The sequence below is a fragment of the Ursus americanus genome, chromosome 30 (assembly GCF_024610735.1).
Source record: "Ursus americanus isolate L20-20 chromosome 30, mUrsAme1.1.p, whole genome shotgun sequence".
NCBI lineage: Eukaryota > Metazoa > Chordata > Mammalia > Carnivora > Ursidae > Ursus > Ursus americanus.
This window is the reverse complement of record NC_142156.1, coordinates 30,072,394-30,087,402: the sequence shown is the minus strand read 5'-3', so window position 1 is coordinate 30,087,402 and position 15,009 is coordinate 30,072,394. Positions and strand designations below refer to the sequence as shown.

General features: G+C 52.4%; 2 protein-coding genes and 1 long non-coding RNA gene across 15 annotated transcripts; 1 reads left to right on the top strand and 2 right to left on the bottom strand.

Annotated features, from left to right (window-relative positions):
• Positions 1-945: 945 nt before the first annotated feature.
• SLC7A4 (solute carrier family 7 member 4) lies at positions 946-10,291 on the bottom strand. 13 transcript variants are annotated; one of them, XM_087857528.1, is made up of 7 exons: positions 10,120-10,291; positions 5,753-5,975; positions 4,530-4,810; positions 2,875-3,896; positions 1,762-2,402; positions 1,390-1,498; positions 946-1,282 (listed from the first exon to the last, which is right to left on the bottom strand). In XM_087857528.1, the coding sequence occupies exons 2-7, from the start codon at positions 5,951-5,953 to the stop codon at positions 1,092-1,094; spliced, it is 2,445 nt and encodes an 814-aa protein (XP_087713654.1). In that variant the 5' UTR covers positions 5,954-5,975; positions 10,120-10,291; the 3' UTR covers positions 946-1,091. The 13 variants fall into 13 exon arrangements, 12 of the variants coding, with proteins under 12 accessions (XP_087713654.1, XP_087713655.1, XP_045655973.2 ...); XM_087857529.1 differs by having other exon boundaries at positions 5,753-5,905; XM_045800017.2 differs by lacking the exon at positions 10,120-10,291 and adding an exon at positions 9,973-10,030 and having other exon boundaries at positions 5,753-5,905.
• LOC148107476 (uncharacterized) lies at positions 7,906-13,147 on the top strand. Its single transcript, XR_015722381.1, has 4 exons — positions 7,906-8,908; positions 10,578-10,745; positions 12,422-12,587; positions 13,048-13,147. It is a non-coding gene; the product is annotated as an uncharacterized LOC148107476 (long non-coding RNA).
• Positions 12,240-14,841, bottom strand: LOC123778914 (P2X purinoceptor 6-like). Its single transcript, XM_045776569.2, has 2 exons — positions 14,538-14,841; positions 12,240-13,826 (listed from the first exon to the last, which is right to left on the bottom strand). Exons 1-2 carry the CDS (start codon positions 14,702-14,704, stop codon positions 13,565-13,567), a joined length of 429 nt encoding a protein of 142 aa, XP_045632525.1. The 5' UTR covers positions 14,705-14,841; the 3' UTR covers positions 12,240-13,564.
• Positions 14,842-15,009: the final 168 nt, after the last annotated feature.

The following is a 15,009-nucleotide window of genomic DNA, read 5'->3' as shown; positions in this document are numbered from 1 at the left end:
AGTGGGGGAAGGGGTGGGGGGGGGCCTGGGGACACCCCCCCCAAAGGACCGGGGCCTCACGGCCACCAGCTGGGCTCGGAGGTGCTTGTGCATCCGTACGCAGGCGTGTATACCACACATGCACGTACCATCCTGAGCCGTTATGGCAAAGCCCTTGAGGGAAGGGGGGGAGAGGGAGAAGTGCCGGGTGTGACAGCAGGCAGCTGTGGCCAGAGCCCGAGGCTGGAAGCAGCTGTTGCTCAGTCTGCAGGTGGGTGGGCACCGCCAAGGGAGCCCTGCAGGCTATGCGGGCACACGCCTCAGAGGAGCCCTGGGCAGGCCTCGGGGAAATGCTATGCTTTCTGGGAGCCTTGGGAACCCAGGAAGACCCTGGAACTCCACTGCCCTTTCTAGACGACCTTTTTGGGGCCCAGGCTCTGCTCTCTGGATCTGCCCCCTCAAGGGACATGGGGGAGCTGGGGGGGGGGAGCCTGACTCTGCTGTTTTCATGGACCCCCTCCTCTCCTGGTGTGTGTAGGGGTGTATATAGCTCCCCTCTGAGCTGGGCAGAGGGCACCAGCCTGAGGACAGGACCCCAGGACCCAGGCTGGGTGGTGTCTCTGATTCAGGGTTGTCCCAGAGCCCGTGCCTCCCTCTTGCCAAACCGCGGCATCTTTGCTGTGGATTGGAGACAATCACCTAGTTCCTGGGGGCAGGAAAGCACTCAGTGCTTTCACAAGGAATGAAATGGTGGACACAGCAGCAGGTCACGTGGCTGGCCAAGAGGTTATTATTGTGGATATCTGGGGCTGCGGGCCTCTCCCCCGCCCACCCTCACCCACCCCAGCCCACCCCACCTGCCCGAATAGCAGGAATTGCTCATGAGCAGGAAGGTGCTGGACAAAATATTCACCCCAGCGGCACTGGCCATGGCCCACTCCCCTCATCCCCAAACTAGGCACTTGGGCTAAGGCCCCAAGGTCTCGAGGACCCCTCAGCATGGGCAGGCCTGCAAACTTGAGCTGGCTCGGACAGAAGGGACTCCCAGCCCCTCTGGGCTCCTGAGGACGTGGGGGACGGCAGAACACGCATGGACAGGCCTCCAGCTCCATTCACGGACCGGCAGGCTGCTCTGTGGGGCTGGGCTCCTGGGCGGGCGCCTGGCTGGCAGGCTGCACGGTCTGTACCGTCTCCTCCAGGCTGGTGCTGGGGAACACCACGTAGCGGGTCGTGGTCAGCTCTGGCGGCTCCCGCTGGTTCTCTTTGCTGTGCCAGATGCCATAGCCAAAGTACACGGCGAGTCCTGCAGGAGTTGTGGGAGACTGAGGGGCAGGTCGCAGCCCTGCTTGCCCTCCTGGCTTGCCTTCTTCCTGTGGCCCACCCAGGGCCCCAAGCCTGGCCTCCACTCACCGATGAGCAGCCAGATGGAGAAGCGCAGCCAGGTCAGGTAGCTTAGCTTCAGCATGAGGCAGATGTTAAGGAGGATGCTCAGGGCTGGAGTCAGGGGCACCACGGGGATCTGCGGGGCAAGAGCGGGGCTGGGCTGGGCTGCAGGGAAGGTCTGCTGGCTCAGGGCCTGATTTCTCAAGAGTCCACACAGCCTTTCTCCATCTCTGGAGATTTGGGAAACAAGAGCCCGCTTAGCATGCCGAAAGAGACAGGGATGGGTGTACGGGCCTCCCCCACCCTGTGAAGCCTGGTTCGTCCTGGCATAGCAGAGGAGGAAGGGGCAAAACGAGCTAGCTGGGCTGAGAGCCAGTGGGCATGGGCTGGGGGCGGTACCTGGAAGGTGTCCTGCTGGTGCTGTTGCTGGTGGGCCCCCAGGACGAGGAGGCTGAGCAGAAATGCGACAGAGCAGAACAGGAGCAGCAGGATGTAGCCCCAGTACGGGAGGTGCAGGGCCGAGTCCCCGAAGACCAGCACACAGGCCAGGGTGATGGCCGAGGCCACCAGGATGCTGAGTGCCCAAGCCACAGCAGCTCCAGGGCTGCACCTAGCTAGGAAGCCCAGGTAGGGCCTCAGAGCTGGCCGCAGCTGCCCGGGCTCGGGGGCTGAGGCCTGCTCGGTGCCCACCAGCTGTATGTGGTCTGAGAAAGAGTGGTACTCTTTGACCCTAGGGCCAGGGCTGGCTGGGCCTGGGGAACTGGATGGAGGGGCCTTCTGGAAGCGTAGCACAAGAATGCTGGTGGCCACGAAAGTGTAGGCCAGCAGTGTGCCAATGGACAGGAACTGGACCAGTGCCTCGAGGTCCAGCAGCAGCGCCAGTAAACTCATGAGGCCCCCGAACACAACGATGCCCACCAAGGGCACCTGCGTCCGGGGGTGCACTCGGGCAAACACCTGGAAGAAGAGCCCGTCGACGGCCATGGCATAGACGATGCGCGGCAGGGAGAAGAGACTGCTGAGCAGGACAGTGTTCATGGCTGTGGCAGAGGGCGGGGGACTGGTCAGCATGGTGGATAGGCCCAAGGGGCCCCTGCTGGGAGCCGGGGCATGCACAACCCCTCGGGAACATGGGCATGAGCTTGTCTGGGGTCTCAGAATGAGCCTGAGTCTATGTGGGGTGTTGGATTGTTACCCCCCCCACCCCCACCACCAGGAATGGGACACCCTCATTTAGGTGACAGGCCCATCAGAGAATCTGATGAGGGCTGAGTCCTTCTCCCAGGAAAGGACCTGGAAGCTCATGCTCAGAACTGACATTTTAGGTACCACTGGGAGCGGGCAGGGAGTAGGGTCCTTCCAACAAGCCTGGGTGGAGAGTCTAATGATTAGCACCATCCTGGACCTGTTATGCAACTGGCAACAGACCCAGATGGAGACGTGTTCCCCGGGAAGCTTAGGGCAGGGCCCCACTGCCCTGTTCACTCCCACCTTGCCTGAAAGTCCCCTTACCGCAGATGGAGCCAATCGCCACGATGAAGCCAGCCCAGCTATAGCCCCGCCGGTAGAAGGCGTCAGCGAGTGCGGAGTCAGGGTTCAGGCTGTGCCACGGAACCATGAGGGTGAGCACGGCGGAGACGAGGATGTAGGCGGCAGCTGCCAGGCCGAGCGAGATGGAAATGGCTATGGGCACAGCTTGCTTCGGGTTCCTGGCCTCCTCGCTGGAGGCGGCAATGACATCAAAGCCCACGAAGGCATAGAAGCAGGTGGCAGTGCCAGCCATGATGCCGGAGAAGCCAAAAGGCGCAAAGCCCCCCTCCTCAGCACTCCAGTTGTGCGGGCGGGCCAGGATAAAACCCAGGATGACGATAAAGAGGATGAGAACCAGGCTGACCACGGAGAAGGTGTGGTTGAGCCAGGAGGAAACTCGGGCTCCGCAGGAGATGAAGGCAGAGGCCAAAAGTATGATGCCAGCAGCCAGGAAGTCTGGGTAGTGGGCCAGCAGGGGCACCTGCCAGGTTCCTGTGTGGGCCTGGGTGAAGTTGTGGATGCGGTGGCTGAACATGGAGTCCAGGTAGCCGCTCCAGGCACGGGCCACAGCGGCACCACCAATGAGGTATTCGAGGAGCACGTTCCAGCCGATGAGGAAGGCCCACAGCTCACCCATGGACACGTAGGTGAAGAGGTAGGCAGAGCCCGTGCGGGGCAACCGGGCCCCAAACTCTGCGTAACACAGGGCGGACAGCAGGGAGGCCACGGCGGCCACCGCGAAGGACAAGAGCACCGCAGGGCCAGCCATTTCCTTCGCCACAGTGCCTGTGAGCACATAGAGGCCTGAGCCCACCATGCCGCCCACGCCCAGCAGGGTCAGGTCCAGCGTGGACAGGCAGCGCCGCAGTGACGTCTCCATGGTAGAGTCCTCCAGTGGTTTCAGTCGGTTCAGCTTCTGGCAGAAGCGCGCCAGGCTGGCGGTGCTGGGCAGCCCCCTGACCATGATGGGCAGCTGAGAGGAGCAGGAAGCCAGCTGCCGGCACCTACCAGGGCCAGAGGGGAATGACAGGTTGCCCAGCCAGGGCTTCAGTCTGCTCCGTTCATCCCCCTGGGGCCCCAAATGCCGGCATAGCTAGCTTGCCTGAGGGCTGGGATCAGTCACAGGGAGGAACGGAGCTCCTGTCTGCCTCTGGGCAGGTGAGGGAGCCTTGTGCAGCTGGACCTGGGCGCTTTGGGGGGGGGGGGGTGCTAAGGGTGAAAAGGGTGCAGCTCCAGGAAGTGCGGGTGGGAAACGCTCCTTGGTCTGGCATCGGAGAGCAAGGTGGAAACCCCAGGCTTCCCGGGAGCTGGGCCCGGCCTCCAGGACCCGGAACAGGAGGGGCTCTGCTGTCCTGGGCGTGAGCCAGGTGGCCACCTGGCTCAGACAGTGGCACTTGCCACCACCACACATGCACACACGCACACACCGCCCTGTGGGACTTGGGTATCTGCGCCCCCGGCGGCCAGGAGGCGGGGCGCTCTTGGCCCGGCACCCCAAGCCAAAGCTCCTTGCCCTGCCCCCGCCCCGACAGGCCACCGCCGCTGCCACCGCCGGCGGAGCCACTTCCACCCGGGTGTCCGAGCCTTTTCCTCCTCTCAGGCTTAACCATGTCCCTACAGGAGTCGCTGAGACTCACCTGCTGTCACCGCCGCCGCTGCTCTGCACGCTCTGCCTGCCCTGCCCGGCTGACGCCGGCTGCGCGCAGAGCCCGCCCCCACTCCTCCTGCGCCAGATCCAGCATGAGGCCCCACCCACCTCGCTGTCACACAAGCACCCAGCTGGCCCACTGTATCCATACCTCACACGATGGAGACCTGAACTCACCAGATCGAGGGAAGTCCTGTTAACTGTGTTTGATTCACAGATGAGGAAGCCCAGGCCACCAGGTAAGTGACTAATCCAGATCGCTGGGGCGGTCTTGGGAGGCACGCAAGGTTAAGGACCTGGTTTGGAGGGATCTGGAACCCACCCGCTTGACACTGCTGCAGTAACCCTCCTTGATTCTTTTTTTTTTTTTTTTAAGATTTTATGTATTTATTTGAGAGAGAGAGAGAGAGAGCGCGCATGAGAGGGGGGAGGGTTGGAGGGAGAAGCGGACTCCCTGCTGAATATGGAACCCAATGTGGCACTCAACCCCAGGACAGCTGGATCACGATCTGACCCAAGGCAGTTGCTTAACCAAATGAACCACCCAGGCGCCCAACCCTCCTTGATTCTTCATCTCCGCACATGTACTCCATTCAGCTGGTCACCATCCAAATTCCCCTCCCCCAACATTGGGGCGTTTGGGGGGCTGCAGAGAGTCAGGCAAGCCTCTGGTAAGATGAGGGTATGGGTCTGGCTGAGTGGCCCCAGGCAATCCCTGACATGTCCTGTACAATGGGATGGCAGTAAGCCACCCTCACACATTGGCGAGGGAGTGCACAGCTTTTGGGAGTATTCTGTGAGTTGTAAGAACTCATTCTGGCTGCTCTAAGCCTTGTCCTAAAAGGCGGCAATCCATAGCCTTCCAGCTCAGGGCATCCCTAGGGCCCTACAGATGCCAGTGACATCCCCTCCTGGTCTAGGAGCACCGGTCAGGCTTGGAGAACCCTGGGGGACCCCAATAGCAGCTTCTCACTTGTGGGTATCAGTGAGAGGTGATATGCTGAGCACCTACTCCATGCCACTCCCCATACCACAGGCAGTCCCCGTGTCCCGTCATGTAGCCATCACAAATTCCCCTCAGGCTTTTTTATTCCTGGGGCTGAAGGGTCTTTGTCCTGCTCTTTCTACTTTTTGAAAGTGGAAAAGTTGGTGTGACAGCAAAATAATGACAATCCATGCAAGCAAAGCAAAACCCAAATGGGTTAGGGGTACCGGCAGCCACTCTGGATCAATGAGCTGGTGACAGGATGGTGGGCTCCCAGACAAGATGGTGCCACTTGGAGCACTCTGCTTGGCCGCCCCCCTTGATCCCCTCTGATATTCGGCTGATGTTGCCTCGAAGAGCTTCAGATGGGCTCCCACTTCCTGCAGGGATGACATCTCTCTTACCTTGCTCCCCCTTGGCCTGAACATAAATGAGCAGATGTTTCTTGTTCTGAAATGCCACCACAAAAATGTAGAAAAATGCATTTCAACCCAAGAGACTGGGGCAGGTTTGTAACAGAAGCTCCCCCAAGGCCCTATCAACAACCACCTGAGAGCTGGTATGCAGCGTTTCGGAGAACTGACTTTTCATCCATCCAGGGAAGGCTCTCCCCACATATATGAGTACGTATTTGAGGGCAAACATGGTTGACACAGTGAACTGTAAATATCAGGGATATGACTGGGCCAAGTTCTGGAACCCCGCTGAAAAAGGCAGTTACAAAGAGCAACCTGATGAAGATTCAGTGAAACCTAAAGCACCAAAAAAGAAAAAGAAGAAGGAAGAGAAGGAAGAGGGGGAGGGGGAAGGGAATACCTCCTAACTTATTCTACAAAGCCAAAGGCATCACAAGAAAGAAGAACTACAGACTGCTACCTGTTATATATATAGATTCAGACTTTAACAACAAAATACTAGCGAATTGAATCCAGCAACATATAAAAAGGGCCAAGTGGAATTTATCCCAGGAATGCAAGGTTGATTTAATATAGGAAAATCAAGCAATGTAACATGACAGACTAATGGAATAAAGAACCAAACCACATGATCATCTTAACATACACAGAAAAAAACCACTCAACAAACGAGGAATAAAAGGGAGCATTCGCAGCCTGCTAGAACCTGTCTATGAAAAACCTTTGACTTATATACTCAATGGTGAAAAACTGAAAGCTTTCCATTATGATAAAGAACAACATAAGGATGTCTACTCACTACTTGTACTCAGCATTTTCCTGGAGGTAGTAGCCATAGCAATTAGGCAAGGACATGCAATAAAAGGAATCCAAATTGGAAAAGAAGTGAAACTATCTCTAATCACAGATGACATGATCTTATGTATAGAGAATCCCAAGGAATCCACCCAATGAAATCACTATTAAACAAATCCAGGGAAAGTGCTGGATACAAGAGCAATATACATAAATCAGAGGATGTAATGTATAATGTGGTAACTATATTTGACAGCACTGTTATTACATAATTGAAATTTTCTAAGAGAGTGGACCTTAAATGTTCTCACACAAAAAAGTAAGTATGTGATGTGTGTGTTAATGAGCTAGATGGGAAGAATCATTTCACAGTGTTTATAAGTAAATCAAATCATTGTGATGTATTTTTTGAATATCTTACATTTTTGTTAATTATATCTCAATAAAGCTGGAAAAAAATTCCAAAATCAATTGTATTCCTATACACTAACAATGAACTCTCCAGAATGAAATTAAGAAAATAACTCTGCTTACATAGTCTCAAAAAGAATAAATATATTTATAAAGATATTTAGAATAATATGTCCATTATATCTCAATAAAGCTGCGAAAAAGGATGCTTAGAATAAATTTAACAAAAGAATGCAATACTCGCACATTGAGACCTACTAAACATCACTGAAAGAAATTAAAGAAGACCTAAATAAATATTCATCCCATGTTCATAGACTGGAAGACAATATTATTAAGATGACAGTACTCCCCAAATCTGTCTGCAGATGCAATGTAATGCCTATCAGAGGCCCAACTGCCTGTTTTGCAGAAATTATCAAGCTGATTCTAAAATTCGTATGGAAATGCAGGGGACCCAGCATAGCCAAAACAATTTTGAAAAAGAACAAAGTTGGAGGGGCGCCTGGCTGGCTCAGTTTGTGGAGCATGTGATCTCAGGGTTGTGAACTGGAGCCCCACATTGGGTGGAGAGGTTACTTAAAAAAATAAAAGAATCTGGGGCACCTGGGTGGCTCAGTCGGTTAAGTGTCTGCCTTTGGCTCAGGTCATGATCCCAGGGTTCTGGAATTGAGCCCTGCTTGGGGCTCCTTGCTCAGCTGGGAGTCTCCTTCTCCCTCTGCCCCACCCCCTTCCCGGCGGCCCCCCTCCCCCATGGCTTGTGCTCTCTCTCTCTCTCTCTCTCTCTCTCTCGCTCACTCTCCCTCTCAAATAAATAAATAAAATCTTTATTAAAAAAATTTAAAAATCTGGGGCGCCTCAGTGGCTCAGTCGGTTAAGCATCTGCTTTCGGTTCAGGTCATGATCCCAGGGTTCTGGGATCAAGCCCTGCATTGGGCTCCCTGCTCCTTGGGGAGCCTGCTTCTCCCTCTCCCTCTGCCTGCTGCTCCCCCTGCTTGTGCTCTCTCTTTCTATCAAATAAATAAATAAAATCTAAAAAAAATTATAAAATAAAATAAAATAATCTTTAAAAAATAGAACAAAGTTAGAGTACTCCACGTCTTGATTTCTAAACTGACTACAAAGCTACAGTATTCAATGCAGTGTGTTACAGAAAAAAAGGATAGACATATGAATCAATGGGATGGGACTGAGAATCCAGAAACACCACCAATTAATTTTTAAAAATTTCTGTCCAATTTTAATCTAGGGCAAATTGATTTTTAAAAAATAAACTTTTCACCTGGGAGGTGCCTGGAGAATGCTTATCACAAGGACCATTAAGAGAGTCATATCAGGAACTTAGCATTTACTTGTGACTCTGTGGGCTGTTATCTAGGGCATATACTCTTGGGAGGAGTCAATACCAGTTTAAGCGCCCTGTGGGCTACTTAGCCACACAAAATAGTTGCTGAGGCAGCAATATTATGGACTAGTTTAGATATACTCTCAAACTCTTAGAAGAAAACATAGGAGTACATCTTCATGACCGTGGTTTAGGGAATGTTTTTTTAAATATGACACGAAATGTTCAAGCAACCTAAGACAAGTATAAATAAACTGGACTTCATTAAAATTTAAAACTTTTGTGCTTCAAGGACACCATCAAGAAAGTGAAGGCAAGAATCCACAGAATGGGAGAAAATATTTGCAAATCATATATATGGTAAGGGAGTTGTATCCAGAATATATAAAGAACGCTTACAATCCAATGATAAAAAGGTAAGTAGCCTAACTTAAAAATGCATAAAGAATGGGGGGAGAGGGGCGCCTGGGTGGCTCAGTCAGTCAAGCGTCTGCCATCTGCTCAGGTCATGATCCCTGCTTCTCCCTCTCCCTCTCCCCCCCACCCCCGGCTTGTGCTCTCTCTTGCTCGCTTGCTCGCTCACTCTACTGTCAAATAAATAAATAAAATCTTTATTTTTAAAATTTTTAAAAAAGATTTTATTTATTTATTTGACAGAGAGAGCTCAAGCCGGGAGGGAGCGGCAGGCAGAGGGAGAGGGAGAAGCAGACTTGCGGCTGAGCAGGGAGCCCGATGGGGGGCTCGATTCCAGGAACCTGGGATCATGACCTGAGGAGAAGGCAGATGCCCACTGACTGAGCCACCCAGGTACCCCTAAATAAAATCTTAAAAAAAAAAATGGGGGGGGTCAAAAAATGGGTAAAGGATCAGTAATAGAACTGATAGATGGTAGCTGTACTTGTGGTGAACATAGTATAATATATAAACTTGTCAAATCACTAGGATTTACACCGGAAACTAATGTAACATTGTGTGTCAACTCTACTCAAATAATAAAAAAAATATATAAATATAGATAGGTAAAGGATCTAAGTAGGCATTTCCCCAAAGAAAATATACACACATCCAGTAAGCACACGGAAAGATTCTTGTCATCGAAATAAATAAATAAATAAATAAATAAATAAATAAATAAATAAATAAATAAATAAATCTGTCTTAAAAAATATAAAACATAAAAATATTTACTGACGGTTAAGTCCAGGAAAAGTTAGTGACCTCCGCCCTAACCACCTTATGAGTAATAGGTGCTTGCTGCCCTGCTCTCTATCTTCTGCTGTTTTGTGACCCTAGAAGAGGACTTGTCCTTCCTCACCCCACACCCCAACCCTGTTGCCACTCAATTGCACCTTCGCACTTTCGGGATCTGCAAGTAGTAATAAATACATTTATTTATTTATTTATTTATTTATTTATTTATTTATTTATTTATTTATTATTTTTAAGTAGTCTCCATGCCCAATATAGGGTTCAAACTCACCATCCTGAGATGAAGAGTCACATGCTCCACTGATTGAGCCAGCAGGCACCCTTACATATTTATTTATTTATTTATTTATTTATTTATTTATTTATTTATTTATTATTTTTAAGTAGTCTCCATGCCCAATATAGGGTTCAAACTCACCATCCTGAGATGAAGAGTCACATGCTCCACTGATTGAGCCAGCAGGCACCCTTACATATTCTTAAGTCAATACAGCACGTTGGGCTTCTCAACACACTAATTCTTCTTACTTCTAGACCACACTCTATCTGCAATCCGCCAGAGCAAGGGAGGAGTATCTGAAGAGTTCTTCCCACTGACTGCACGGTGGGCGTGTTGCTCAAACCCAGACCATTTGAACTGCCACTGTGAACGTTACCTCATACCTCAATTGATTTAGAAGTGGTAGGCAGGGCAGGAAATCTGCACTTTGCATCTGTGTTTTTGAAAATTTTTACATTATATTGATAAATTATTATAACATAATTTATGTTTATATTACTATATATACTTTGTATTTATTTATTTATTTATATTCTCAATATTTAGCTCCTTTTTGGTCTGTTTTCTTTTTTTTTTCTTTTTTTTTTTTTTTAAAGATTTTATTTATGTGACAGAGAGACAGCCAGCGAGAGAGGGAACACAGCAGGGGAGAGGCAGAGGAAGAAGCAGGCTCCCAGCCGAGGAGCCCGATGTGGGACTCGACCCCGGAACGCCGGGACCACGCCCTGAGCCGAAGGCAGACGCTTAACGACTGCGCTACCCAGGTGCCCCTGGTCTGTTTTCTATATGAAAATTCCAGTTCATTCAGGTAGTACTTAGAAGCGCCAAGAGAAGGGGCTCTTTTCTTCTGTAGGGTAAACACAGACTCTCCCGTGGACCAGCAGTAGGAATGGGGTAGTGAAACGAAGGCATCAAACTCCCTTCCAGAAACCCTGCAAATTCTGTGTGTCCTTTCACCAAGGTTTGTGAGTGGGCGGGTGCCTAATTCTTTGGCTTTCAGCAATGTGGGGTCTCCTGCCCCGAAACTCACCCTGTGGCCTTATGCACTCCCTTAATTGGCCAATCCCATTTGTATCTGTGGCTGGTTTCCAACCCACCCAGTAAAGTCAAACTCCTTGGTCTTGTCACGGTCATGCCGGCCCCACTCAGAACCTTCAATGTCACCCTCTTCGCCGCAGTCCAGGTGCTCCTGGCTGAATCTTGCAACTCTCAGACCTCCCTGTCTGCAGGCCCGCTCCGCCCACGCCACCTATGCCTCTTTGCTGCTTGGAAAACTCGCGATACTTTCTCTGAGACCTCGGTAAATCCGGCCTCCTAGAAGGGAAAACTAACCTCTCCCTCCTTCCTACAGCTCCCCAGCCACTTCCTGCAGGGAGCCTGTCACGTGGTCCACATCATATCCTCTTCTTGCGGAAGTCCTGATACATCTGCCCCTGAGAGACCCAGGACTTAAAAATTCTTACCAGCCCAGAATACTAACATCAGCACCAGTAAAAAGCTGATAACGAAATAACCCCTAAATGTATCTGCTCAAGCTTAAGTCTGCAAAACCCTTTCACTGTTAACAGCCGTTGTCACTTCCAATACCCCTGTACAAGTAAAAACTAAAAATGTAGGGGGACTACATTTTACAGATTAACATGTGGGGCTTGGGTTGGTGTAAGGTATGGTAGCATGGCCTCCACCCCTAATCGGGGGCGCCCCGCGGCCACCCCTCCAGAGTCGCTCAGCGGGCATTAGCCCCGCAATTTTTGCCAACGTTCCAAGAGACGCTCTGCCTCTGCATTCCCGCCACCAGGTCGCCACTTCCCGCCCAAAGTGATGACCAATCAAAAGCGATTTCGCCCAGCAAGAAAATACCCAATCACGATTTAGGTCCCCACCTGGGACCCGCCCCCTGAAGCGGTCGGAGCCAATGGCATTCGCGTGAGCAGCGAGCCAATCAGGATGCGGGACGCAGCGTGGAGGGCAGGCAGTTGGGCTCTTGGTATTACACTGAGAGGAGGTGAAGTCCGGCGTGTGACCAGGAGGCGACTGCCATAGTATGACAGGAGGCCTCGGGCCGGGGGGGGGGGGGGGGGCGTGGAAGGCAGACCCAGGTGGCAGTGTGGCGCGAGGGTGTCCTTGACTCCGTAGCTTCGGGACGGTTGTGCTACCCAGGAGCGTGCGGGTCATGGATTGGTGCCCGCTATCCTCGCCCTTCCAGACTCTTCCTTGCCTAAGCAACACCAGGTGCTGCACTCGAGTTCTCTCCGACTTTCTCTTACTCAGTGGGCTCATGAGGGCGCTTATATAGGTAGTATTTACAGCGTCTTGAATTAAGAATGATAGAAAACGCATATATATGATGAAAATTCTTGCTTCCTTCATTAGATAAGGTGTGTATTTATTTGTTTAGGTGGGTTTATTTTTTAAAAGATTTTATTTATTTATTTGACAGAGAGAAACAGCCAGCGAGAGAGGGAACACAAGCACGGGGAGTGGGAGAGGAAGAAGCAGGCTCATAGTGGAAGAGCCTGACGTGGGGCTCGATCCCAGAACACCAGGATCACGCCCTGAGCCAAAGGCAGACGCTTAAACTGCGCCACCCAGGCGTCACTGTTTAGGTGGGTTTATACTTAGATTTCTTAGCCCAAAACCAAGCAAACAGAAGTAGATATGCTTATATTCCCTTTTCTTGCACCAAAAGTAGCACACAGTATACACTCTTGCACCTTGTTTTTGCATTGTACAAAAAGTCCAGCGCCTTCCGTATCAGCACACAAAGATCTGCATTGTTGTTTACCGCTGCATAGTATTCTACTGTGTGCCTATAGATTATTCAACCTGTTTGGGGTCACTGGATACTTGGATTTTTTTCCAGTCTTTTATGCATGAAGCTGCAATGAGTAATCCGTGCCTGTGCCTTTTCTTAACTGGTGTAGCTGTATATGTGATGCCAGAAGTGGATGGCTGTGATTTTGTAGATATTGTCAGATTCCCTTTTATTGGCAATATATGAGAATTCCTGTCTTCCCACAGCAGTCTAGGCTTCGGCCTCTAAGTCATGTGTTTTTATATCCTCAGGAGATGGAATGCACAGAAGGGAGGCACAGGTCCAGCTTTGGCCCTCCCTGGATGAAAAGAGGCCATATCGGCAGAGGGAGATGATTTCTCTTTGGATGTGGTGGGTGTGCACCCAGGAGACAGCTGCACTCGGGGCAGGTGGTCACTGGGGCTACAGTTATGGCATTGGCAGGATAAAGGTAGAAGCTGAGGCTGTGCACGGTCTGGGTGAGGGAAGAAGGAGCCAGAGTGCTGCGTGGGAGGGGCAGAGGAGGAGCACCTGACCGCAGTGCCCCAGGTCAGGGAGGGGAGCCTTCAGGAAGCTCCAGAACCTGGTCTCTAGGCTCCTCCTGCCCCACCCTCAAGCTCCAGCCTGGAGTTCGGAAACATTCCACTCTGCCAGGGACAGCCTTTCTAAAGGCTGCTTGTCTGGCCTGGCTTCCTGGTCCGTTTCCTTGTCCACCTGGAAACCTCTTACACATTCCGGAAAGCCCCGTCCAGGCACCACTCCTCTGTAAGGCCCTTCCCCAGCCCGGTGCTATGCAGAGCCAGCACCCCGCTCGGGCATCGCATGCCCCTCACGCACAACACTCGCCGCAAGGGCGGTGTCAGAGGTGTCACTGCCCGGCAGCAGGACCAAGCCACCTACCTGCGGTGGCTTCACAAAGTCCGCCACGTCCCACAGCCGGTTACCCAGCTCCTCGATCTGGGTCACCGAAACCCCTTTGAGTTTGGTGATGACGGAAATCTGAGGGTCCAGATCTCGCTCCTGGTATCCTTTTTTGGCGAGGAGAGCCCACCTTAAGAAGAAAAGATGGGCAGTGTGGCCTGTCCCTGGTCCCTGGTGAGCAGTGGCAGAGCGCCCCCCGCCCTCTCGGCCTCTCTCCTCACACACCCTCCGGGGTCCCAGCCCAGCATTCAGGGCCCCCGCCTCCCCTCCAGCCTCATTTCCCACCCCAAACACCCCGCACAGGCCAGAACCTCCAACCATGATCAGAGAGCCAGTGCCTTTCATGGGTGTCCCCTATCAGGCATTCACGGGCTTAGAGATGCCCAGCACCACCTCCTTCACAGCCAACACCCTCCCCCTGCCCTGACTTGGCCCAACTCCTCCTTAAAGACTCCCCTGACCCAGCTAAAACTGGTGGTCCCTATAGAGACCTTAGTGCTCCAGCTCTCCCAAGCATCAGGGACTACCTCCTGCCCCACCAGGGGCCTCCTGGGTACAGATGGGGACCCATCTTGCTCTGTACCCAGAGATTAATATGGACCTGAAAACAAGGCCCAGGAGAGAAAGCAGGTGGGCAGACAGGAAGACAAAAGTACAGGGCTTGCTCTTGTATCCCCTGGCCTCTAGACAAAGATCCTCCCTTCTGCCTACTTCCTCCCCTGTCCCAAGCTGCTCCCCTCTGCTACCACCAGCTCAACACCTGAAGAGTCAAACCTCAGCCCAGTAGGCCCTGTAATTATCCCCCCGCCCAGCCAGTGTGGCCCAGGAGCCTTTCTCTTACCCCACCACGTAGGCCATGACTCCAAGCTGCAGCAGCCTTTGCAGGGCGCCCACCCGCCAATTCCTGGTTATCACATACTTCTCCGTTTTGTAATCCAGAAGCCCCCAGCCCGCCAAGGCCCCTGGGGAGCCCATGCTTCCAGCTCCTGCCGGCTGCTGGGGGCGCATGAGTCAGCACAGCAGCTGCAGCCACAGCTGAGGAGGAGGTAAAGCAGGCGCCCTAGCTGGACCAGGCCAGCAAGCTATTAAAGGGACACTTCCACTGGGGACAGGATCCAGCCTCCACCCCCCAGCCCTGGGTTCAGTCCCAACCCCTGGCTGCCCAGGACCTCCCACCCTGTCCCCCTGAGGGGGCCCAGGGCCCTGCAGAGAGAAGCCCTGCAACCCTACCCTCTGGCCTCACTTCCTTGGGGGAGGGGAGGAGGAGGAGATGACAAGTGTCATAGGTACTGTGAGAGGGCAGCATGGGGGCT

What these genes read in the sequence shown, in the direction of transcription:
- LOC123778914 (XM_045776569.2), bottom strand. Translation starts at nt 14,704, where the DNA reads ATGCGCCCCCAGCAGCCGGCAGGAGCTGGAAGCATGGGCTCCCCAGGG. An exon ending in GTCATGGCCTACGTGGTGGG is followed by an intron (nt 13,827 to 14,537) that starts GTAAGAGAAAGG and finishes TTTCTTCTTAAG; the next exon opens with GTGGGCTCTCCTCGCCAAAA.
- SLC7A4 (XM_045800013.2), bottom strand. Translation starts at nt 6,010, where the DNA reads ATGCATTTTTCTACATTTTTGTGGTGGCATTTCAGAACAAGAAACATC. An exon ending in GGCGATTGGCTCCATCTGCG is followed by an intron (nt 2,403 to 2,874) that starts GTAAGGGGACTT and finishes CCTCTGCCACAG; the next exon opens with CCATGAACACTGTCCTGCTC. An exon ending in CTCCATCTGGCTGCTCATCG is followed by an intron (nt 1,283 to 1,389) that starts GTGAGTGGAGGC and finishes CAACTCCTGCAG; the next exon opens with GACTCGCCGTGTACTTTGGC.